Genomic DNA, 25017 nt, shown 5'->3' on the forward strand with positions numbered 1-25017 from the left:
CTGCTGCTGTTTCATTTGCAAAAGGAGGCCTTCCGATCTGACCCCTCCAATGTGTTTTTTTTTTAATCCGTGTACTGTATCCTTCTGTTAGCACATTGTGACCATCTGTCTTTGCAGCTTGTTAAAAGCTCAAGATTTGAACCAGGTAGTGAATTTCGGACCGGATTAGTGGATTGAGCCTGTTCTTCCATTGGACTAAGTCATGGTTGGTCTGCCACATAACTTCATAGATACATTGTGCCTTGCATTCCTGAATATTTTTGGTAAATACATCAACTACAGATTTAAAATTGAACTATTGATCTAGATTAGTTGTTGTTTGCAGAATATTTCCAAAATTCCATTACCTTTGTGCTTAAAAGTGTTCCCTAACTTCACTCGTGAAAGGGCTGGTTCTAATTTTTGGATCGTGCCCCACAGTTACAGGCTCCTCCACTGGCAACAAATAGTTTCTCTCTGTAGCTATCTGTTTCCCTTACTTTATTGGAAACTCTGGGCAGTTCACCCTGGGGGAGGGAATTCCAGGATTTTGAGCCAATGACACTAAAGGAATGGCAATATTTTCCAAGTCAGGATAGGGAGTGGCTTCAGTTATAGAGGAAATTCGAAAACCCGAATTAAAGGAGGAGTTAAGGGTGCAGAACTCAGGAAAGGTTATTAAAGTCTCCAGCACACACAGGACAGAGTGTACTTAAAAGGTTAGCAATCAAACTCCAAGCACACTGGACAAACATGACAATGAGAAGAGGGACGGTTACTACAGGACTGAAGGTGTTATATTGGAATGCACGCAGTATGAGGAAAAAGGTAAATGAGCCTGTGGTGCAGATTGAAATTGGCAGGAATGATGTTGTGGGCATCGCGGAGACATGGCTGCAAGGGGATCAGGATTGGGAGCTGAATATTCAAGGATATACATCCTACTGAAAAGACAGGCAGGTGGGCAGAGGGGGTGAGGTTGCCTTATTAGTAAGAAATGAAGTAGGGTCAGATGGTGTAGAATCTGTGTGGGGTAAAATTGAGGAACCACAAAGGTCAAAAAAAACCAAACAGTAGTCAGGAGCTGGGGTGCAAGATGCACCAGGAGATAGAAAAGACAATGTTGCAGTGATCATGGGGGATTTCAATATGCAGGTGGACTGGGAAAATCAGGTTGGTAGTAGATTGCAAGAAGAGGAATTTGTGTAATGTCGACGAGATGGCTTTTTGGAGCAGCTTGTGGAACCCATGAGTGGATGTTGGGAAGATGCCTCCATTGGTAGGAGAGACTAGGATCCTGGGGCACAGCCTTAGAGTAAAGAGAGAACCTTTTTGAATGGAGCTAAGGAGAAACTTCAGCCAGTGAGTGGTGGATCTATAGAATTCATTGCCACTGAAGGATTTGGAGGCCAGATCATTGAGTATCAAGGGTTATGTGGAGAAAGGTTTCTCATCCCCAATCAGCCATGATTGAATGGCGGAGCAGACTCAGTGGACTGAATGGCCGAATATCTGCTCCTATATCTTATGCCCTTGTATTCTAGCCCTTTTGAAATGAATGCTAACATTGCATTCGCTTTCCTAACTACCAACTGGACCTGCATTTTAACCTTAGGAGTCCTAGTTCTGCATTCTCTTAAGTCCCTTTGTGCTTCAGATTCCCAAAGCTTTTTGTATTCCTCCAACCAAAGTGTAAGCAAAATTAGGGCGCGTGGTATTGGGGGCAAAATACTGACTTGGATTGAAAAGTGGTTGGCTGACAGGAAACTAAGAGTAGTGATAAACGGCTCCCTTTCAGAATGGCAGGCGGTGACCAGCGGGGTACCGCAGGGATCAGTGCTGGGATTGCAGGTTTTTACAATATACATTAATGATATAGATTATGGTATTAAAAGTAATATTAGCAAATCTGCCGATGACACAAAGCTGGGTGGCAGGGTGAACTGTGAGGAGGATGTTAGAAGATTACAGGGTGACCTGGACAGGCTAGGTGAGTGGACAGATGCATGGCAGATGCAGTTTAATGTGGATAAATGTATGGTTATCTACTTTGGTGGCAAGAACAGGAAGGCAGATTACTACCTAAATAGAGTCAACATGGGTAAAGGGGCAGTACAACAAGATCTACATGTTCTTGTACATCAGTCAATGAAAGCAAGCATGCAGGTACAGCAGGCAGTGAAGAAAGCTAATAGCATGCTGGCCTTCATAACAAGAGGGATTGAATATAGAAGCAAAGAGGTTCTTCTGCAGCTGTACAGGACCCTGGTGAGACCGCACCTGGAATATTGTGTGCAGTTTTGGTCTCCAGGTTTGAGGAAAGACATTCTGGCTATTGAGGGAGTGCATCGTAGGTTCACAAGGTCAATTCCCGGAATGGCGGGACATCATAGAGATGTACAGCATGGAAACATACCCTTTGGTCCAAACAGTCCATGCCGACCAGATATCCCAACCCAATCTAGTCCCACCTGCCAGCACCCGGCCCATATCCCTCCAAACCCTTACTATTCATATACCCATCCAGATGCCTCTTAAATGTTGCAATTGTACCAGCCTCCACCACATCCTCTGGCAGCTCATTCCATACACGTACCACCCTCTGCGTGAAAACGTTGCCCCTTAGGGCTCTTTTATATCTTTCCCCTCTCACCCTAAACCTATGCCCTCTAGTTCTGGACTCTCCAACCCCAGGGAAAAGACTTTGTCTATTTATCTTATCCATGCCCCTCATAATTTTGTAAACCTCTATAAGGTCACCCCTCAGCTTCCGACGCTCCAGGGAAAACAGCCCCAGCCTATTCAGACTCTCCCTGTAGCTCAGTTCCTCCAACCCTGGCAACATCCTTGTAAATCTTTTCTGAACCCTTTCAAGTTTCACAATAACTTTCCGATAGGAACACCAGAATTACAAGCACTATTCCAACAGTGGCCTAACCAATGTCCTGTACAACCGCAACATGACCTCCCAACTCCTGTACTCAGTACTCTGACCAATAAAAGAAAGCATACCAAATGCTCCCTTCACTATCCTATCTACCTGCGACTCCACTTTCAAGGAGCTATGAACCTGCACTCCAAGGTCTCTTTGTTCAGCAACACTCCCTAGGAACTTACCATTAAGTGTATAAGTCCTGCTAAGATTTGCTTTCCCAAAATGCAGCAACTCGCATTTATCTGAATTAAACTCCATCTGCCACTTCTCAGCCCATTGGCCCATGTGGTCCAGATCCTGTTGTAATCTGAGGTAACCCTCTTCACCTCCAATTTAGGTGTCATCTGCAAACTTAACTAACTGTGCCTCTTATGCTCACATCCAAATCATTTACATAAATGATAAAAAGTAGAGGGCCCAGCACTGATCCTTGTGGCACTCCACTGGTCACAGGCCTCCAGTCTGAAAAACAACCCTCCACCACCACCCTCTGTCTTCTACCTTTGAGCCAGTTCTGTATCCAAGTGGCTAGTTCTCCCTGTATTCCGCAAGATCTAACCTTGCTAAACATGAGGAACCTTGTCGAACGCCTTACTGAAGTCCATATAGATCACATCTACTGCTCTGCCCTCATCAATCTTCTTTGTTACACTCTTCAAAAAACTCAATCAAGTTTGTGAGACATGATTTCCCACGCACAAAGCCATGTTGACTATCCCTAATCAGTCCTTGCCTTTCCAAATACATGTACATCCTGTCCCTCAGGATTCCCTCCAACACCTTGCCCAACACTGAGGTCAGGCTCACTGGTCTATAGTTCCCTGGCTTGTCCTTACCACCCTTCTTAAACAGTGGCACAAGTTTGCCAACCTCCAGTCTTCCGGCACCTCGCCTGTGACTATCGATGATACAAATATCTCAGCAAGAGGTCCAGCAATCACTTCTCTAGCTTCCCACAGAGTTTTAGGGTACACCTGATCAGGTCCTGGTGATTTATCCAGCTTTATGCGTTCCAAGACATCCAGCATTTCCTCCTCTGTAATATGGACATTTTTGCAAGGTGTCACCATCTATTTCCTTACATTCTATATCTTCCAATCCTTTTCCCCCCATTTTCTGTGGCTCCACACAAAGGCCGCCTTGCTGATCTTTGAGGGCCCCTATTCTCGCCCTAGTTACCCATTTGTCCTTAATATATTTGTAAAAATCCTTTGGATTCTCCTTAATTCTATTTGCCAAAGCTATCTCATGTCTTACTGTCCCACAGGTATAAACACTGCCACTGCATCACAAGAGCCCTAGTAATGTACTACTCTAAAGGGTGTGCAAAAGCAGAGACACCTGTGTGTGTAAATGTTCCATAATCTCATCCTTAATAATGAACTCTCAAATTTTGTCGATGACTGAGGTCAGGTTTAACCGGTCTTTAATATCCCATCTTCTTTCTTCTTCCCTCCTTGTACAAGGGTGTTACGTTAGCTATATACAATAGTCCAGCTGAAATCTAACCAGTCCTATATAGGTTCAGCATAAGCTTCCTGTTCTTTTACTCTCTGTCCTGTTAATGTAGCCTAGAAGAGTTTTTTGTAAACAATCCTCACTATCTGTCCTGCCCTGCCATCTTTGATGATGTCCACACTTATGCGCACAGGTGTCTCTGCTTTTGCACACCCTTTAGAATAGTACATTACTAGGGCTTTTGTGATACAGTGGTAGTGTTTATACCTGTGGGACAGGAAGCCTGGGTATAGTATCATCTCTGAGCAGATTGATATTTGGAAACAGAAATGAGGGTTCTTGTGGTGCGGTGGTAATGACCCTAAACTCTGGTTAGAGGCCTTCAGCTCCTACCTAACACAGGAGATATGTCAGAACGTCATTGAATAGGTTAAGGTTAATTAAAAGGAAGGTCCAGAATCATAGCCTTTATTTTGTACTCTGTCCATACTCTTTGCACATCTCTGTGCGTATGGAAGTAATGTTTGCAAATCACCAGTCCTCAGGCACCATCCTCAAACCTAGAGAAGATTGAAAAATGATTGTTTGTGACTCTGCAATTTCTGCCATCACTTACTTTAAATTGTTGGATGCATTGTATCCAGCCCTGGTGTGTTATCAATTTTAAGTACTGACATCTTATTCAATTCCTCCTCTGTCACAATGACCTGGGAAGGATCTGCCTCTCTGGTCAAGACAGCTGCAAATACCTCAGCCACGCCCCTTACTTCCAAGTTTAAATCCTTTTTTTTGGTCCTAATCTTTGGGTTTGTGAATACTTTGGATTTTCCCTTTGTGTCAATTCTCAGTCTTTGCATAATCCCTCTTCTTTATTGTTTCACCTTCTGAATTTGTCTTGCTAATCAATTATGTTTTTTAAACTTAAATTCAGAGCTGTCTGGTTAACAAAGGAGATTGCTTGTCCCACCATTTTCTGATAAGGGGGAGGTGACGGCCTAGTGTCTTTATCACTAGGTGGTAGAATTTGAATTCAATAAAATTAGAAATTGAGAGTTTTGGGGCAGGGCGGTGGCTAAGTAGTTAGCACTGCTGCCTCTCAGCGCCAGGGTTCAATTCCAATCTCGGGTGACTGTGCAAGCTCCACACAATCTCCCCATGCCTGTATGTGTTTCCTCCCATGATCCAAAGATGTACAGGTTAGGTGAATTGGCTGTGCTAAATTGCTTATAGTGTTCAGGGTTCTTTAGTCAGGGGAAATGTAAAGTAATAGGGTATGGGAACACGTCAGTGTGGGCTTGTTGGGCCAATTGGCCTGTTTCCCCAGTGTAGGGATTCTGTGAATATATCACAACTGTGCCTGAACCATCTCTTTGAAGAGAGAGCCTGTAATACAGCTTTGGTTCCAGTCTGTCCAGTACAGTACAGTTCCTGCCTCTACCAGTTGATTAGTCTTACTGTGGATAGACCAATATCATTCTGGTATCACTTCTTGATGAAGGGCTTTTGCCCAAAATGTCGATTTTTCCTGCTCCTCGGATGCTGTCTGATCTGTGCTTTCCCAGCACCACTCTAATCTAGACAAGTATTATTCTAAAGCTTGTGATATCATGGTCACTGTCCCCCAAATGTTGCTTGGGCCACCTCGTTTCCAAGATCCTACATCCAACAATGCATACTTTCTTGCTGGACCTGTAGGAAATTCTCCTGAATACAATCTAGAAATGTCTGCACTTTAGGCTACCACTATTCCAGTCTATATTTGATAATTAGTTTCCCATTATAATAGGTGTTTACAGTTCTGATGTGTTGTACGTATTTGTCCCTCTACAGCCTAGTAGGCGGCACAGTTGCCTCACAGTGCCAGAGACCCAGGTTCAATTCCTGCCTCAGGCAACTGTCTGTATGGAGTTTGCACATTCTCCCTGTGTCTGCATGGGTTTCCTCCCACCGTCCAAAGATGTGCAGGTTAGGTGAAGGGGTAAATGTAAGAGACTGGGTCTGGGTGGGTTGCTGTTTGCAGGGTCGGTGTGGATGGGTCAATAGATGTAATTGTAGTCACCTTTTCCTTTAGCCAAAGATACCTATTATTCTCCTTTTTATCTTTTCTGAGTACCTTGTAGCCATGGATATTTAACACTCAAACCTGCCATTTGAGCTAGGTTTCCCACCTGATATTTGGTGCCTGTCACTCCCCACTCTTATAACAATTTTAACCTTATTTTGACTATTTTCAACTCACTGCCATCAGCAGAAAATAGTCATAGTCCATCTCTTGTGTGGTTGCTGTAGTCTAGTTTTGGCACACGTTACAAGTTGATCTTATTGAATGATGGAACAGGCTGGAGGGGCTGAATTATCTATTCTGCATAAACCCCATTCTGAAGCTGAATCTTTGAGGTAGTGATTGAAGAGCATGCCTGTGTAGTTTAATGACTTAGAGAACAAAATGTCCTGAATGAATAAATTCTTCAACATTCAGTTTTGTGATAAGGTTGTGAGGATGGTGTGATGCAGTCTTAACACTTGCTCACACATACAAATCTCCAACAAATACAACCTGGACTTTCGAAGCATGAATGTGTTTTTGGGGGGTTGCTTTACAAACTTATCATTTTGCTCTCCCAGTTTTTTTTTTAAGAAAATTCACTTTGCAGTTCTTGACACAATTTACACCACAGCTTGCAAAGTGTGTTTGGAGAAAGGTATGTGTAAGGCTTTTTAAGTTTCTCCCTCACCTAATTATCCTTCTTCACATTTTTAGGAGATTCTGGAGCATCATGAAATGAGCACTGCGTTTAGAGCTCTGGCTCAGTATTATTTCAAGTGTAAACGATGGGATGAGGCATCAGTTTGTGCACAGAAATGCTGTGATTACAATGATGTAAGTCTTAACCACCACTCTTTATCAAATTCTTTGAATTGACCATATGCTGTAGTTGGAACTCAAATAAGACTATTTTGCTAATGTTCAACGTATTTCCCCAGAAAAACCCCTTTTGATTACGTTTAGAGACAATACTGCAATTAGTAATCCCCACCAGCTTCAAGATTTGAATTGTTGAATGGTAAACAAAAACCCACACTGGAATAAACTCAAATCCAAATCCCATCTGCTCATCTGCACTAGATCGGGCCATAAGTGAAAGAAAATTCATCCACTACCATCCCAAAAGCAGAGTGGGAGCCAATGAGACAATGCTCTTGGTAATCTGGCCTCTTTGATGTTTTGGTTTATACAGTTCATATAGTTTACTACCAAATAAAATGCTGAGAAGTGCAGAAGTACCCTGTGCCTCTGACACCATTTGAAAAAAGAGCAAAAGGAATTATTTTGTTGTGATTTGAATGCAAGTTTTTGAACAATTGAGAACAAAGTTAATGTTTTTGCTGTGATTTAATCTTAATCTAATTTGTTCCAGACTAGAGAAGAAGGAAAAGCTCTCCTGAGACAAATTTCACAGCTTCGCAGTCAAGGTGATATGACAGCAACACCCATGGGTGCTGACATATCACGGACATTTGTCCCTGGAGTCAATACCCCCTCTGCAAAACTGCCACCACTCAATTTATCTTCCATCACACCATGAATGTGTCAGTGCTGCTATCAGAAACTAATACATCTCCCACTATTGGCTTTGGTATAGCCTCAAATAACTGAGGGCATGTCAATTGCTACTATTTGGAACTTAAAAGAGATTGTTCAAGTTTACTGCATATCTGTAAATATTAAATGTTTATACACATTCCTGTCTTGGTAGAATATTCTTTAAAAAATGTTTTCTTTTTAGGTAAATAACATTTTAATCAAATCCTTAAGCAAATAACCAGAGCTAGGTATATCCAGCTAGTTGTGAAGAACTGGACTCCCTCATCTTTTGATCAGTCAACATTAGTACTTCAATATTCCTCTGAATTTAATTAAAACTTCAGCTAAATCAGTTTAAAGCCATTCAAATCAGTATCTAGCACAAAAGCAAGATTATGCCATTTGGTCCCTCACCTCAGCTTTTGGACCAAATAACTCAAATCTCTGAGTGCAGTTGAGATCAATCTCCATTTCCCATTTAAGAGACCCCTTTATTGTTAAAAAGGGTGTCCCCCTAGTTCTCATTTCTGCAAGTGGAAACATTCTTTCATATCCAGGATCTTGTTTCAGTAAACTCAAAGGATATAGGTCCAACTTGTCAAACTTTTGTTCACAGCCCCTCATTCCAGCAATCAGAAAATGACTTCACTTTACTACTTGTAATGCAATGGCCCTTTTTCCTGCAAGATGACCAAGACTATATAACCATTTTCTAACAGTAATCCCTCTGTCTAGGGTTGGTGTACAGCCATGGACTCCATGATTAGAAGTCAGTGTTGTTGACTATGCACAGGCAGGGGAACGGTGCTGTCCTGTTGTGGTTTCACCAATGCTTTTTACAGCTGCAGGAAAACTTTCCTGCTTTTATGTTCCCTGTCCAGTCACAAGGGACTACAGCAACATTCTGCAATTTCTCCCCACTTAAATACTACATAAATCAGCAGTAACTCCATATCAAATGCCATCACCGCTTGTAGCAACGCTAGCAGGATATGCCATTATGTATTTAAGAAATTCTTTTTAATTTCACATGCATATGGCAAGTTACAAAACAGTTAAGAGCAGACACCAACTTAAGGATTTGAAGTTACAACAATACCATAGACTATTTTAAGTACAAGAGTGGTATCTTTGGCATTGACAAGCACATACAATCTCTTAGAAGATGCTAATTAAGAATGCTGTGCAATGGGTCCTGTTATGCTATAACAAGAAAGTAGTATTAACAGTTTCCTTAATGTACCAAAAGTAACAATTTAAGTTCAATGACTTGTAGCCCAACAGCTACATACTTTAGTTTGAAGTAGTTAGGAGGGGCTGCTTAAAAGAAACCCAACCTATTATTAGGAGTATTGTATCAAGTTCTGATAGTTAAAGCTCATTTGATCTTCATTAGAAATTAGTGTTCAACAATCCCATTGAAAGTTAGCACTGTAACATTTCTTTAAAAACTGCAGGTACATTGAACACTAGTGTTTAACCATTAAAATCATATGAATTACTCACATTCTGAAATACATTCAATAATATCAAGAGACTAACAGAACAGACTAACAGCTTCCAGGTAAAGAAAGTGCACACAATTTACACTTTGGTGCTAAACTACTTTCACCTCAAATGAATATATCTTTGGAATATACAGGAAGATAAATATATGGCTTACTTGAAAATTTGGTTATTATACTCATAGTAGCGATTATACAAGCTTAAGGAAATAGGGTTAACTAGCTTACTTATTTCCACAAAGCAGATATTACATAATACAGAGGGAAAGTTTTATCTATTCAAAGCCCTCAATCTGTACAAAAACGTCAGGGCAAAAAGAAAAAATTCTAAATCTTAATACTTAAAAATAGTAACCTTAATCTGTCAGAATATTTGAAGATAATCTCTATACACTACCCCTGTTTAAAAAAAATCTAACATGAAGATAATTCCTTGTTCATTAACTTGTGGAGCAGAACTCCAAACCATATCTGAACAAATACTGGCCAGACAAAGTTTGAAAACTGGATTCTGAGCAACATAATATACAAAATACTCAAAAGCAAGCACACATAACCTCTGGCACAAATCTCCCAAACGTACTGTTCCTAATTTCACACAAATCTTTGCAGAAGAGTTAAAGGGTTATAAAAAGAGCAAAACACTGAAGTTGTCATGTAATTTTTTTTTAGATTTAACCTAATTTCCAAATGCATTTAAAAATTAAAAAAAAGTATTATCTACAAAACCCCCAAGGCTTAATAGTTTATTGATATTTTGCACTAGAGAGATGCAATGCCTTATCCATTCTGGCCCGTGATCGCAAAATATAACTGGAGGGAGTGCTACCTCCTGGCTGTTGGGCAAGCCTCAGTGGGGTCAAGAGACCAGTTAGAAATGGCTTTTTCCCTGGAGGTGGCTGATTTTCAATATTGCCAGCACAGCGTCGTTTATTGCAGCCGGGACCTGCCTGAAGTTGGCGGACTGTATGGTACTGCTCCGCGATGCATGCGTTTTTTTTCTTCAGATCCAACTTTACCAAAATAAGCAGCTTCTGCAGATCTGCCAACGTTTGATCCTGTCAGAAAGAAAAAAAAACAGACTTTTCAATATGCTTCGCTATACAGTATTCAAGTCCTAAATGAAAATGCAATCCAATTTTAATTAGTTAAAAATATTACCTTCTCATTAAACCCAAGCTCAGCAACAAAGTATGTGCAGAGGAAAACAATTAGTCTCCTACCAGACCTATTCTAAAATTCTAGGATGCAATCTCTGTTTACTAAATGTTTGGTGTTTGATGTGGGATGTTATTAAACAGTGGTTCTCACAGGAACCAGCTACTTTGTAAAAGCATTTAGATTTAATGCTAAGTCTGTAAAGACGAGCTGAGCTTAAATTTTGATTTCTGGTGTAGATTCATTTGCAGCCAAAATAAGCGTAGACTCAGCATTCTTGGAGAAAAAAAAACATTAAAGTGGGAAACCATGACATTGACCAGCAACCAATGCTGAAAAAAGGAATGTGCAAGGATGAGAGTTAGCAAATGGGTAGCCTTGAATGTGGTGCCAAATAAGGGTCAGATAAAATGCTGGCATGGCAAAAGACCTTCTCAATAATGTATAAGTTGCCATAGTCCCAGAGGACCATAGGTCTGTTCTCATCACAGAGACGATGACTAGTGGTGGTTTAACCAGAGTCACCACACCTCGATGGAGGGAATCTTCAAGTGATCTCAGCCAGTATGGGAAATGAACTCGCGCTGTTGGCATCACTGCAAAAAGCAGCCATCAGCCAACTCAGCAAATAGACTCCCAACATGAGTCACTTCTGAAGTCATATCAGACTGGAAATTTGAGCACACTCACCATAATGCTGACTTTTTCCAGCACTTGCTGTTTTTATTTTGACATATCTGAAAGATGGCACAGACTTGGAATTAAAAGCACAATTGCTAACATACCTGTTTTACTATTAAGTCTTCACATTTGGCTAGAGTGCGCCGTAGGTTTTCAGCTGCAGTGTTATGACAACATGCTCTTTCTGATATCTGCAAAGCCTGGCCTATTTTCTGCAGCTCATTCTGCAGCAGCTTTGCATTCTGAAAATGGGGAGACATAACCAAAAAGAGGTGTGAATTAGGACAATTAGGTTAAAGCAAAAAGTACACTATAATAGATAATGTCCCGGCAGAAGCAGAAGATTCTGCAAATCGCTTTGAAAAGAGAAGTTGTAATTAAAGATTTTACAGCACAGGTGACTGACTCTGCCAGCAGTGATTCCGAAAGCAGAAACACTGAGGTCCATGCCTGAAAGCTTTTCATCTATGGAATGATCTAATCAAATTGAAGTTATTATTGAATCTGTTTCCACTCCTCCTTCAGACATGCATTCTACATCATAACCTGTTGAGAAACCCTCCAGGTTTTCTTTGTCAGTTTTAAAATCTGTTTTCAAAAGTTACCAAGTGCATCATTAGAAACTATTTATCCTGTTCAAGAAAAGTAGAAACAGGAGTGGGCCATTCAGCCCTTCAATCCTGTACTATTATTTAATAACATCATGGCTGATTGGAGTTGAGGGTACAATCCATTTTTAAAATATAATTCCCTCTAACATTTGATTCCGTTGTCAATCCAGGATCTGTTTCTCTGCCTTATATTAAATTGTATTTTAAAATGACCCTACCTTCACCATTGAGAAAGATCATTCAACAGACTAAGCATCCTCAAAAAGAAAATCCACAATCCCAGTCTTAAATGGCAGGCCCCTTATTTTCAAATTGTATCCCTCGTTCTAGTCGCTCCCACAAAGAGGACAGCATTCTTTCAACAACTGCTCTGTCAAATCCCTTCATGATCTCATTTTCAATAAAATTGTCACCCCCAACCCCAAATTTTCTAAATTTCAATTGCTATTAACCCAACCTTTCTTCACAATATACCCTCCATTCCAGGAGTAATTAAAGTGAAAAGTTCGCTGAACTGTGCACAAGGCAATTGAATCCTTAGTAAGGATACCAATGCTGTGTCCAACTTTAGCAAAGGTTTGCTATTTTTATATTCCATTCCCCTTGCAATAGACAACACTATTTGCCTTCTTAAACACAAGCTGTACTTGCAGACGAACTTTATAATCCATGTTCCAGGACGCAGATGGCTCTGGACTACAAAATTCTACAATCTCTCCATTTAAATAACGAGTCACACAGCACATTCAACTCGTCTATGCCGACCAGGTTTCCCAAACTAAATTAGTTCCATTTCCCCCTAAACCTTTCCAATCCACAAACCTATCGAAATGTCTTTTAAGTGTTGTAATTGTACCCACCTCTACCACTTCCCCAGTAGTTCATTCCACATACAAACTGTCCAGTGTTTAAAAAGTTGCCCGTCAGGTCCCCTTTAAATCTTTCCCCTCTCACCTTAAAAATATGCCCCCGGTTTTGAACTCATCCACTTCACAGTAAAAGACCTTTGCTTTTCGTCTTATCTCATGATTTTATAAACTTCTAAAAGTCACCCCTTAACCGCCTATACTCCAGTGGAACAAAGTCCCAGCTTATCCACCTATCCTTATAACACAAACCCTCTAGCCCCAGCAATATCCTGGTAAATCTTTCCTGAACCCTCTCCAATTTAACATCACCCTTCCTATAGTGGTGTGACCAGGACTGTAAACAATGCTCGGAAGAGACTTCAACATCCTGTATAACCACAACATGACGTATCAACTCCTATACTCAAGGGCCTGAGCAATGAAGGCATGTGCTAAAACACTTTCTTTATCACCCTGTCTACCTGCGATGCAACTTTCAAAGAACGATGTACCTGAACCTCTAGGTCTCTGTTCAACACCACTATCCGGAGGACCTACCATTAACTGTAAAAGACCTGTCCTTGTTCATTTTACCAAACGCAACACCTCGCAAATATCCAAATTAAATTCTATTTGCCACTCCTCAACCTTTTGGCCCCAATGATCAAGATAGTTTTTTTAAAATCTTGATGTCATCTGCAAGCTTACTAACCTTGCATATGTTCTAATCCAAATCATTTTATACAAAAACAATAAACAAAATAGGACCCAGCGCCGATCCCTGCAGAATCAGTGGTCACAAGCATCCAGTCCAAAAACAATCCTCCACCAATATTCTGTTTCCTAACGTCAAGCCCATTTTGTATCCAATTGGCAAGATCTCCCTGAACCCCATGTGATCTAACTTTACTGATTAGTAAAACTTTTGACAAGACTCTGTATGGTAGACTAAAGTCTATGTTAACAGTCTACCGCTCTGCCACCACTCTTTGGTCACATCCTTTTAAAAAAAAACTGTTTGTAAGACAATTTCCCACACAAAGCCATGCTGACTACCCTTAATTAGTCCTTGCCTCTCTAAATGTAAATCCCATCTTTCAGAATCACCAACAACTTATCCAGTGATGTCAAACTCTCATGTCTGTAGTTCCCAGCTTCTTACAGCCTATCTTAAATGATGGCACAACACTAGCCACCTTCTAATTCTCCAGCACTTCACCTTTAGCTATAAATGATACAAATGTCTGTGCTTGGGGACCTGCAATTTCCTGCCTCACTTCCCACAAAGTCCTGGGATACACTTGATCAGGCCCAGAGATTTATCCACCTTGGCATTTAACACCTTCAGCACTTTCTCTTCTGTAGCGTGGATTGTTTTGAAGACCTCAATATTAATTTCCAGTGTTCCCTTTCTCCACAGTAAAAATTGAAATATTTGTTTAGTAATCCAAAAATCCAAAGGTGAATTGGCTGTGCTAAATTGCCCAGTGTTCAGGGACCTATAGGTGAGGTGTATGAGTCAAGGGTAAATGTAGGGGAATGGGTTTGAGTGGGATTCTCTTCAAAGGGTTGGTGTGGACTTGTTGGGCCAAAGGGCCTGTTTCCACACAATAGGGATTCTAATTCTATAGCTCTCCCATTGCCTGATTCCACACATATATAACCTCATTGTTCTCTAGGGGGCTCGATTCTCTGCATAGCTCTCAAAACTACTTGCAGCATTTCTTTGGATTGTCCTTAGCCTTGTCAGATAAGGTCATCTCATAACCCATTTACCCTCCCCATTTCCCTCTTAACAATGACCCTATACTTCTTATACTCTTCCAAGATCCACATGATTCCAGTTGCTGAAAACTGATACATGACTTCTCATTCTTGACCAAAACGTCAATGTCTTTATTCATCCATTGTTCCCTACTCTTACCACCTATACCCTTCACTCCAACAGGAACATAATACCTCTGAACTCATTATCTTACTTTTAAAATTCCCTATTATAACCCTATTATTCTTCTATAGGTATCTGAGATCTCTACATAATGGCTCAATTTCCCTCTGACTATTGGGGGGCCTATTGTACAATTCCATCAAGGTGATCATCCCTTTATTTCCAAACTCCACCCATATAGCTTTACTTGACTATCCCTCTAATGTTTTCCTTAAATCAAAAACACCACTTCCCCTCCTCCCACTCCCTCAGCCCATGTTTCTATTATAGTTATGATGTCCCAGTTCCATATTCCCACACTTGCTCTGAGTTCATATGCCTTAACTGTAAGACCACTTGGAGATAAAATGTAGTTTAATTCTTCGAGTTACTTCGTTCTTGAACTTGCTCTTGCCTGCCTTTTCTTTTTTGTTTTAAAAAGTTTCAGAACCATCGTCACTGGTCTCTCCCTCAACTTTGGATTCCCCCACCTCCTCTCCATACTAGTTTAAAGGCTCTTGGATAGCATTAGCAAATCTCCCCACCAGGCAACTGGTCCCCTTCCAGTACAGGTAAAATCGGTCCCTTTTGAACAGGTCTCTCTTACCCCAGAAGAGATTTCAATGATCAAAAACTTAATCCTTGCCCATTGCACCATCTCCTCAGCCATTGATTTATCTGGGCAAAAGTGAGGACTGCAGATGCTGGAGGTCAGAGTCTGGAAAAGCACAGCAAGGTCAGGTTGCATCCGAGGAGCAGGAAAATCGACGTTTTGGGCTTCCTGATGAAGGGCCTTTGCCCGAAACGTCGATTTTCCTGCTCCATTGATTTATCTGCCCTAGTCAGTTCCTCTATAACACGATGGCTGGGTTCTTGTGCAACCCCACGTTATAGAAACTGCTTTAAAGTGTTGGCAATGTAATCATATTACAGCCAACACACTTTAAAAGTTCACACCATAGAAACAACACCCCGCCCTTCAATTGTGTTACAGTGAACTCAATGACGAATAACCTGTATCATCTTATTCCTACTCAATAGCATGTGGCACCAGAAGTAATTCAAACAGTACTAGCTTTGAGGTTCTGCTCCTTATCCTTCTATCTAACTTCCTATATTCACCCTAAAGCAACAACACATTCCCTAATTATGTCATTCTTACCAATGTGTACAACAACTTCCATTTTCTCAACCTCCTCTTTGACAATATGCTGCAAACTGTTAAGGACTTGCATCAAGAACCCCTTAATTCATCACACAAGCAACTTCACATTCAAGCTTTCCAGCCAAGGTCTGGCCCCAAAAGCATTACTGAGATAAATGCATTATGGTGTCTCAACACAGCAGTATGGAAATCTAAAGTCATTCCAAGCAATCAGTTGGCCAGAAGTAGTTTAAAATATTAACCCCACCAAACTGGGTCAGAACAAAGAGGAAATACAGGACTCACTCTCTGCCCTGCTTCTATCTTCCGGTCAGCATCAACAGTGAGATGTTTCATTCCAGCTGGAAGCTCAATCATGTCCTTGTATCGCTTCAACTCTGTAACATGGCAAATTAACAGTCAATGAAAGAAACTGCGGACTTTGTGGAAAGCACACATTTAAGTCTAACTACGGAATACAAGTTTCAAAGAGACATGCTTCATGAGGAAGTCCCACTGAAAAATTCCTACAAATCTTGATGCCAAGCTTTCAGTTTAAGATGTTACTATTAGGGGCAACACACTTTAAAATTGAAATTTAGTGGCAACATGAGAATACAGATTGCTTTTCAAGTTCGTCAACAAATCAGGTCACAAAAGCAGTTCATTGCAACTTGCAGTCACAGTAGAACTAGCATAGAAACCTCAACCCTTACTTAGGCAAGTATTACTTACATTATCATAGTAGTCAGAACCTCAGCTGATAGACAATTAGGGAGCTAAGTAAGGGTCTACAACTGCTGGGGACTGTATCAGTCAAGTAATCCAGGTGGCTCATTACCTACCCAATGTAATTCTTAATTCTAGGGTCATCACTCCAAATTCTACATTGGGGAATGAGTTTTGTAGGAAATGGTGCTATGATTGAGGTTACTAGTAGAGAAATGCAGACAATTCCATGGAAGACAGGGGTCCAAATCTCATGATGTAGAATCTAAACAACTGCAGAATTTTCTTTGGAAAAAAATAATATCCACTAATTGAAACTGGTTTCAGCAATAATGATCAGGAAACTACTGAATGCCATTTAAATCCAGCTGTTTCACTAATGTCTTTGGGAAAGAAAAATGGACCATCTTACCTGGTCCACTATGCAATATGGTTTACTCTGACCTGCCCTCGGAAATGTACTGAGCGGCTTGCCAGGCTAAAGGGCAATTAGGAGCAGACATCCAAAGCTGTCCTTGCCTGCCATCCCATAGCCCATCAACAATTTTTTTAAATAGCTACTTTTCTCAGCGTGGTTGGGGAACAGATGTTCTCCTGAATTATACAAAGTGCAGCACAGAAATAGTCATAGTATTAATATACTCAGATGAGAAAGGCTATTGAAATATTCATTACTAGAAAAACAATATAGAAAATTTGCTCCAGTTTAGAGGGCATTGGCAAAAGCACATTTAGATTGCATACAGCTTTTACTTTAAGGATTTGACTGGGGAGTGAGGTTGAAGAAAGGGGACGAGAATGGGGAGGGGAAAGAGAAAGATACTGCAAGGATGCTTTTTCCCTTGTGGGAAAAACCAGAACTGAGGGACTGTTTAAAAATGAAAGGTTCCTCATTTAAAGCAGAAGCAAGGAGAAATTTTTTCAGAGTTGAAAATCCGAAATTCTCTTCCTCAGCAGGGTGGAAGCAGGGAAATTAAATATTCGAAGTATGCTAAATTGATTCCCTCGGGAGGTCAAGAATCCAAGGGTATAATGGCAGGCAGGAAAAAGCAGCTGAGCTCAATCATTCAGCAGGCACCAGAGCGAGCTACCAACTGCAGAAGAGTCATGTTTGCAGGAGATACCCCTATCAATAGAACCATGAGTAGGGCTGCCATTTGGTACCCAGATCAGTGGTAATTCTATTTCACCATACAGCCGTGTAAGAGTCATCAAGCCACAACTTCCTGAAGCAATGAGCTGAATCACTGCCATGGCAACTCTCACTCTGTGCAAGGCTAGTCACAAACAAGTGGACAACTTGTAGAACATCGAACATTACAGCACAGTACAGACCCTTCAACCCTCAACATTCCACCGACCTGTGGAACCAATCTGAAGCCCATCTAACCTACGCTATTTCATTTTCATCCATATGTTTACCCAATAACCATTTAAATGCCCTTAAACTTGACAAGTCTACTACTGTTGCAGGCAGGGCGTTCCAAGCTCTTAATACTGAGTAAAGAAACTACATCAGACATCTGTCCTATTTCTATCACCCCTCAATTTAAAGCCATGTCCCCTCTATGTCACCATCTGAGGAAAAAGGCTCTCACTGACCATCCTTTCTAATCCTCCGATTACCTTATGTATGCCTCAATTAAGTCACCTCTCAACCTTCTTCTTTCTCATGAAAAACAGCCTCCGGTCCCTCACAAGACCTTCCCTCCATAACAGGCAACATTCTAGTAAAACTCCTCTGAACTCTTTCCAAAGCTTCCACATCCTTCCAAAAATAAAAAAATACAGCGACTAGAACTGGATGCAATACTCCAAGTGCAGCCACACCAGAGCTTTGCACAGCTGCAATATGACCTCATGGCTCTGAAATTCAATCCCTCTACCAATAAAAGCAAACACAACGTACACCTTCTTAACAACCCTATCAACCGGAGTGGCAACTTTCAGGGATCTATGTACATGGACACCAAGATCTTGTGCTGCTCATCTACACTACCAAGAATCTTACCATGAGCCCAATACACTCCTTCCAAAGTGAATCATCCCATTTTTCCACATTAAACTCCATTTGCCACCTCTCAGCCCAGTTCTGCAGCTTATTGGTGTCCCTCTGTAACCTGCAACATCCTTTGGCATTATCCACGACACTAAGGTTAGTGGATTCATCTGCAAATGTACTAACCCATCTTTCTATGCCCTCATCCAGGTCATTTTTATAAGTGACCAACACTGGACCCAAAACAGATCCTTGTGGGACATCACTAGTAACTGAACTCCAGGATGAACATTTCCCATCAACCACCATCCTGTCTTTTTCTCAGCTAGCCAATTTCTGATCCATATCATCCTCAATCCCATGCCTCCGTATTTTGTGCAATAGCCTACCGTGGGGAAACTTCTCAAAGGCCATACCGAAATCCATATACACCACATCAACCACTTTACCCTCTTCCACCTTCTCAAAGAACTCAAAAGGTTCATGAGCACAACCTACCCTTCACAAAATCATGTTAACTATCCCTAATCAAATTATTCCTTTCTAGATGATTATAAATCCTCTCTTATAACTCTTTCCAACATTTTACCCAGAACCGATAAAAGGCTCACTGGTTTATAATTACCAGGGTTGTCTCTACTCCCCTTCTTGAACAAGGGAACAACATTTGCTATCCTCCAGTCTTCTGGCACTATTCCTGAAGACAATGACAACATCAAGATCAAAGCCAAAGGCTCTGCAATCTCTCCTCTGGCTTCCCAGAGAATCCTAGGATAAATCCCATATGGCCCAGGGGTCTTATCAATTTTCACACACTGCAGAATTGCTAACTCCTCCTTATGAACCTCAATCCAATCTAGTCTAATAGCCTGTATCTCAGTATTCTCCTCAATAACATTGTCCTTTTCCAGTGTGAATACTTACGAAAAATATTCATTTAGCACCTCTATCTCCTGACTCCACATACAACTTCCCACTACTGTCCTGGACAGGCCCTCGTCATTTATTCATGACCATACCTATAGAAAGCTTTAGGGTTTTCCTTGATCCTACCTGCCAATTCTCATGTTCCCTCCTTGCTCCTCTTAGGTCCCTCTTGGTTAAATTGTAACCAAAGCACCCTAACTGAGCCTTCACATGTCATCCTTACATAAGCCTTCTGCCTCTTGACAAGAGATTCAACTTTTCATAACCCACTGCTCCCACGCTCACCCACTTTCTCCCTGCCCAGGTACATATAAAGGACACACAGTAGCTGTTCCTTGAATAAGCTCCACATTTCTATTGTGCTCATCCCCTGCAGTTTTCTTCCCGATCCTATGCATCCTAAAGCTTGCCCAATTGCATCGTAATTGCCTTTACCCCAGCGGTATATACCTATCCCTTTCCATTGCTAAAGTAAACATAACCGAATTGTGGTTACTAATCACCAAAAAGTGCTCACCTACCTCCAAATCTTACACCAGGCCTGGTTCATTACCCAGTGTGGCCTCACCCCTTGTTGGCTTGTGTGGGAGAAAATCCGCTTCCCATCCACCCACAGCATGGCCACAAAGAATATAAGGAACCATGTCTGTGCTCAGCCACAACAGAAACTACCCAGAGTGCCTCAGCCTTAACCAAACAGGCTAACTCAGACACTAGGCAGCAAACAGGAGATGACTCAAGTCACTTCCAGACTGGGGAATACACTTTGTAAGACAGCCTTACAATCGACTTCCTAGCACATCGTAAGCATAACTGCTCCCAAAGCAGTAAGGACAGCCTCACTCCTCACACACACTGGAATTCTAAAAGATGCTCAGACTGAAAGGCACCAAGGTGTACCATGCTTGCAGACTAACCACAATGGAAACTCAATGATGCCAGGATGAGAAACATTAACCCCTCCTCTCACAGAGGATCGAAATCTCCTGACTCAAATCACTGACACATTGCCGTCCTCCCATTGATTAGGTTTTACTCTTGATTGTATTGTAACTCGCACCACATTACTGTCCCCCTATAAAACTGCCTGTGCCTACTGCTTGAGGAAGAGAACCCTTGATTTACCTGTACAGACTGTCAGTTCTGTTTCAGCCTAGTCAATTTCTCTTCTAGCTATATCACTCATAATAAACAGCTAGTCAATTTCACCCAATCTGTGCTTGTGTGGTCTCTATTCAATTGCATAATTTCTCCGACAGCCTGTCCACATACTGTGTCAGGAAACCCTCCTACACACATTGGACAAGAACTGACCCATCTAAAGCACTCAAACTACAGCATCTCCAGTCAATGTTTGGAAAATTAAAGTCCTCCGTAGCAACTACCCTACTACACCCACTCCTATCCTGAATCATCTTTGCTATCCTTTCCTCTACATCTCTCAAACCTTTTCAGAGGCCTATAGAAAACCCAACAGGGTGACTTTTCCTGTTTCTAACCTCAGTAGATGAGTCTTCATCAAACACCCTTTCTGCCTCCATAATACTGTCCTTGACTAACAATGCCACACCTCTCCTTTTACCACCTTCCATGTTCTTACTGAACCATCTAAACCCTGGAACCTGCAACAATCATTCCTGTCCCTGCTCTACCCATGTCTCTGAAATAGCCACAACATTGAAGTCCCAGGTACTAACCCATGCGGCAAGTTCATCCACCTTATTCAGAATGCTCCTGGCATTGAAGTAGACACACTTCAAACCACCTTCCTGCTTCCAGTGCACTCTTGCATCCTTGAAACCTTATTTCTGATCTCACTATTCTCAACCTCCTGGACACTGGAGCTACAGTTTAGGTTCCCATCCCTTCAATAATACTTTTCAAAAAAAAAAAACAACAGTTCCAACATATCCAATCGCCAACCTCAGGAGGTACCTTCGTGGGTGTGTACACAGAAGCAAATCTTGGTCAAAGGTTTAAAAGCGAGTCTGACTCCAGTGGCATCCTTTATCAAAAAGTGAACCTAGTTGAACTCAAATCCTGATCTCTTGCCATCTTTTGTTTTCTCTCCCAGCCACAACTTTACCTCACCATTTAAATTTTAAATATGATTCAAAATAAAAACTAGATTAAACGTGGATGGTGCGAACACAGCTTCAGGCTTCACAAAACAACAAGACCAATTCAAAGGTTATTCCCTAGGAATAGTTGGGTAAGTCAGTGCAGGATAATGAGTTTATGACAGTGATGACTTTCATTGCCACCAGATGCTCCATATCTTGCAGTTTGGCATGATCTAGGTGATTCACCGGTCACAGCCTACCCAAATCATTGTGCTTCCTCAGCCAGTACAAACAAGTAGGTGATGTTCAGATCAGCTAACCAAAGTGGTACCTTGCAAGGTAGCAGTTAGCATTTTCATTGGAGTTGCACAAGAAGCTAATGACATTCTACAGTGAAGAAATCCTTATTCTGTCCAGTGGAGAGTTTAAAAATCTGTATTTGTTCACCTTACCGAACATTCAGTTTCATAGTTGAACAACGTTGAATGCTGGCTCAATTCATTAATTGCCATAATCAAGGCTTTAATTAAAAAATGCATCCATCTCAACTTGCCAACAACCCTGTACTCCAAACATTCTTAAAACAAAAACACCAGAAGTATTCAGAACAGCAAAGACCACAAGTATGTTATTTCTTCCTGCCTTTATTTCTACCCATTTTTTATTTGCTGGGATTAGCAGGCACTGGTACCAGCTACAAGGGGCACTCACCTTCTGCACTGAATGCTGCCTGTGCTTTGCTTTGCTCCAGCTCAGTTTTCACATTTGCCAGTTCCAGTTTGAGATTGTGCAGTTCATCAGTGAGCTTCGTATTGGCCAAGCGAGTAGATTGCCTTGTTGACTGGCTGGTAGACTTCCTCTCTGCCTTCAATTGTTGTATAGTTACTTCTAGTTCTCTGATTTTCTGTGACTTGGAGTGGGGAAAAACAAAAAAAACTCAAAAATAAAGGTTGAGCCAAGGAGTTATTGTGATCAGCAAGGCATATAAAAACAAGTAGTATCTCATATGGAAATACTGCACTTAAAAATGAAAAGCCCGCCTGTCTCTGAAGAAACTTAAAAGCTCAAAATATTACATAGGATTGGCAAGCAAATTTGCCTATAAAACAGCAAAGAAAATTACATCTCAGGGTGACCAGAAAAAAAAATCATTGTCAAGTAGAATTGACAATGGGTGCAGATCACACATGGGAGCATGGAAGAGAACCAATGGCTGAAAGGGAAGCTAAGGTCACCAGGCAAGCCATTTTTTCTGGGAGTGTGGAGAATGCAGAGTGGTATAATGACACTACAACTAACAGGCTGTGGAAAAGGTTGCTAAGGATTGGGTGGGATGGAAAGGTGCAAAGCATAAGGTCTTAAACTTCTCAAAAGCAATACTCTGCTAACTGGATCAAGTGAGAAAAACTTTAAAAATCACCAAGATAAATGAACAAAGTAATGAATAAAAGATTATTCCATCAAAGTTAAGAGTTTATGCTTTTGGGCAATTTCTTAAAACAGCACATTCTGGTCATAGCCGGATAGCAGGCTATAGCAAACCTGACATATGCAATAAGATAGGATTTTTGACTTCATAGTGAAGGTACCCAACACAGGTGACAATAGTATGATCAAATTTTACATGCAGTTTAAAAGGGAGGGGAGACAAAAGAGATGGTCCAAAACTCGCATTTTAAATGGAATAAAGAGCAATTATAATAGCATGAAAGCAGAGCCAGTTAAAGTGAAGTGGTAAATTAGGTGGAGATAGATCAATAAAGATCCAGTCACAGACATCAGAGGATATTTCAGAATACACAGAACAGAAATTCCAGTGGGAAGAAAATTCTAAAAAAGGGGGAAGCCTACTATTCACGGTTAACTAAAAACGTTAAAGATAATTATGGAATTTAAAGAAAAGGATTTAATTAAGCAAAGATGAAAGAGAGAAAATTAGAAACACCACAAATAGGAAGAATTCCCATAGACAGAGAAAAAAAAGAATTCACAAAAGATAGGACTGATCATATAGAAAGTGAATGAAGAGTAGGGAATTAATAGTGGAAGTGAGATGGCAGATATTTTGAGTACGTATTTTGCACCAGGCTTCAGTGTAAAGTATTAGACTATAAATTAATATTCCAGGAATAGCTACAAATTCAGAATTGGAAGAGAGAAACTCTAGAAAATTACAACCAAAGGAAGTAGTACCCAGCAAATTGTATCACCCTGAGCTCCAACAAAGCCCATCAGGGCCTGAGCCTAATAAGTTTTAAAAGCAGCAGCTAGTGAGATAGTTGATGCCTTGGTTTTAATTTTCTGGGGAAATTCCATTAGACTGAAAAATAGCAAACGTGACTCATTTATCCAAAGAGAGAGGAACAAAGCAAGAAACCACAAGCCAGTTAACTTAGCTTCTAACATCATGACAGATATTAAAGAGAACTTAGTAGTATCAATATGGGTTTGTGAAAGGGAAATCAGTTTTCTGTGGAGGAAGAGAGATGTATTGTGGATGAGAGAGACCTGTGGATATACTGTATTTGGATTTCAAAGTAGCACTTCACAGTCCATATCAAAAAGACTATTGCATTATAGAATAAATAAAAGCTCATGACCTAGTGGGCAACATGTTGACATGGGTAGGAAATTAGAGAGTGTAGTGCTGGAAAAGTACAGACGGTCAGGCAGCATCCAAGGAATAGGAGAATCGATATTGAGCATTAGCCCCTCATCATGCTGGAGACGTCAATTCTCCTGCTCCTTGGATGCTGCCTGACCAGCTATGCTTTTCCAGCACCACGCTGCTTGACTTTGATCTCCAGCATCCGCAGTCTTCTCTTTCTCCTTCTCCGGGTTGTCTTAGAGCACATGGTTGGTCAGACTAGATTTGTATCAATTGGAGGTTATTAAAAAAAGCAAGAGAACTTTATTGAAACTTCAAGACTCTGGGGTTTTGCCAGGGTGCATATGGATAAGATGTTGACTCTCGAAGGAGAATCTAAAACAACGAGTCTCTGTTTCAAAGTAGAGTATTGCTCAGTTAAGTCATAGATAGAAGAGAAATTGAGGGTTGAACATTGTTGAAACTCATCTTCCAAAGACAGTGGAAGCGAGGTCCTTGAATATTTTTAAAGGCAGAGGTAGATAGATTCTACGTATGAAGAGGATGAAAGGGGATCTTGGGTAGGCATAGAGTAATCAGATCAACCATCAACCACAGCTGACTCAAAAGGATGGTGTGAGATACGAACCCATGAATTAGGATGAGAAGTATGTCATTGAAAACGTCTGCTGACCCTCTAGTTTACAGCTATACAAGTTCAAGAGTTACCATACAAGAAAATACAGCAATTGTTATTTTAAACTATCACCGTCTATTGGTGACTTTGAATCAGAGATTGAGATCCGGTAAAAATTGATAGCAATGGCCTGGTTAAAAAAAGTTCCAGCTTTGTGCAAATGCAATTAAAACATTAGTTCAG

General features: G+C 40.9%; 2 protein-coding genes across 3 annotated transcripts in view; one reads left to right on the forward strand and one right to left on the reverse strand.

Moving 5' to 3' along the window:
* cdc23 (CDC23 (cell division cycle 23, yeast, homolog)) overlaps positions 1–8115 on the forward strand; it is a 50288-nt gene extending 42173 nt beyond the window's left edge. Inside the window, exons 15-16 of the mRNA XM_072591183.1 lie at positions 7134–7253; positions 7792–8115. Of these exons, the coding sequence (XP_072447284.1) occupies positions 7134–7253; positions 7792–7959 (288 nt within the window). The 3' untranslated portion in view covers positions 7960–8115. The remainder of the gene's footprint in view (positions 1–7133; positions 7254–7791) is intronic.
* An 841-nt stretch (positions 8116–8956) lies between these two features.
* Positions 8957–25017, reverse strand: part of kif20a (kinesin family member 20A) — a 54030-nt gene continuing 37969 nt past the window's right edge. For both annotated transcript variants that reach the window (XM_072591182.1, XM_072591181.1), the window contains exons 15-18: positions 22262–22460; positions 16139–16230; positions 11407–11544; positions 8957–10521 (exon numbers count right to left, since the gene is read on the reverse strand). In XM_072591182.1, coding sequence (XP_072447283.1) covers positions 10210–10521; positions 11407–11544; positions 16139–16230; positions 22262–22460 — 741 coding nt within the window. In that variant the 3' untranslated portion in view covers positions 8957–10209. The remainder of the gene's footprint in view (positions 10522–11406; positions 11545–16138; positions 16231–22261; positions 22461–25017) is intronic.

The sequence above is a fragment of the Chiloscyllium punctatum genome, chromosome 20 (assembly GCF_047496795.1).
Source record: "Chiloscyllium punctatum isolate Juve2018m chromosome 20, sChiPun1.3, whole genome shotgun sequence".
Taxonomy (NCBI): Eukaryota; Metazoa; Chordata; class Chondrichthyes; order Orectolobiformes; family Hemiscylliidae; genus Chiloscyllium; species Chiloscyllium punctatum.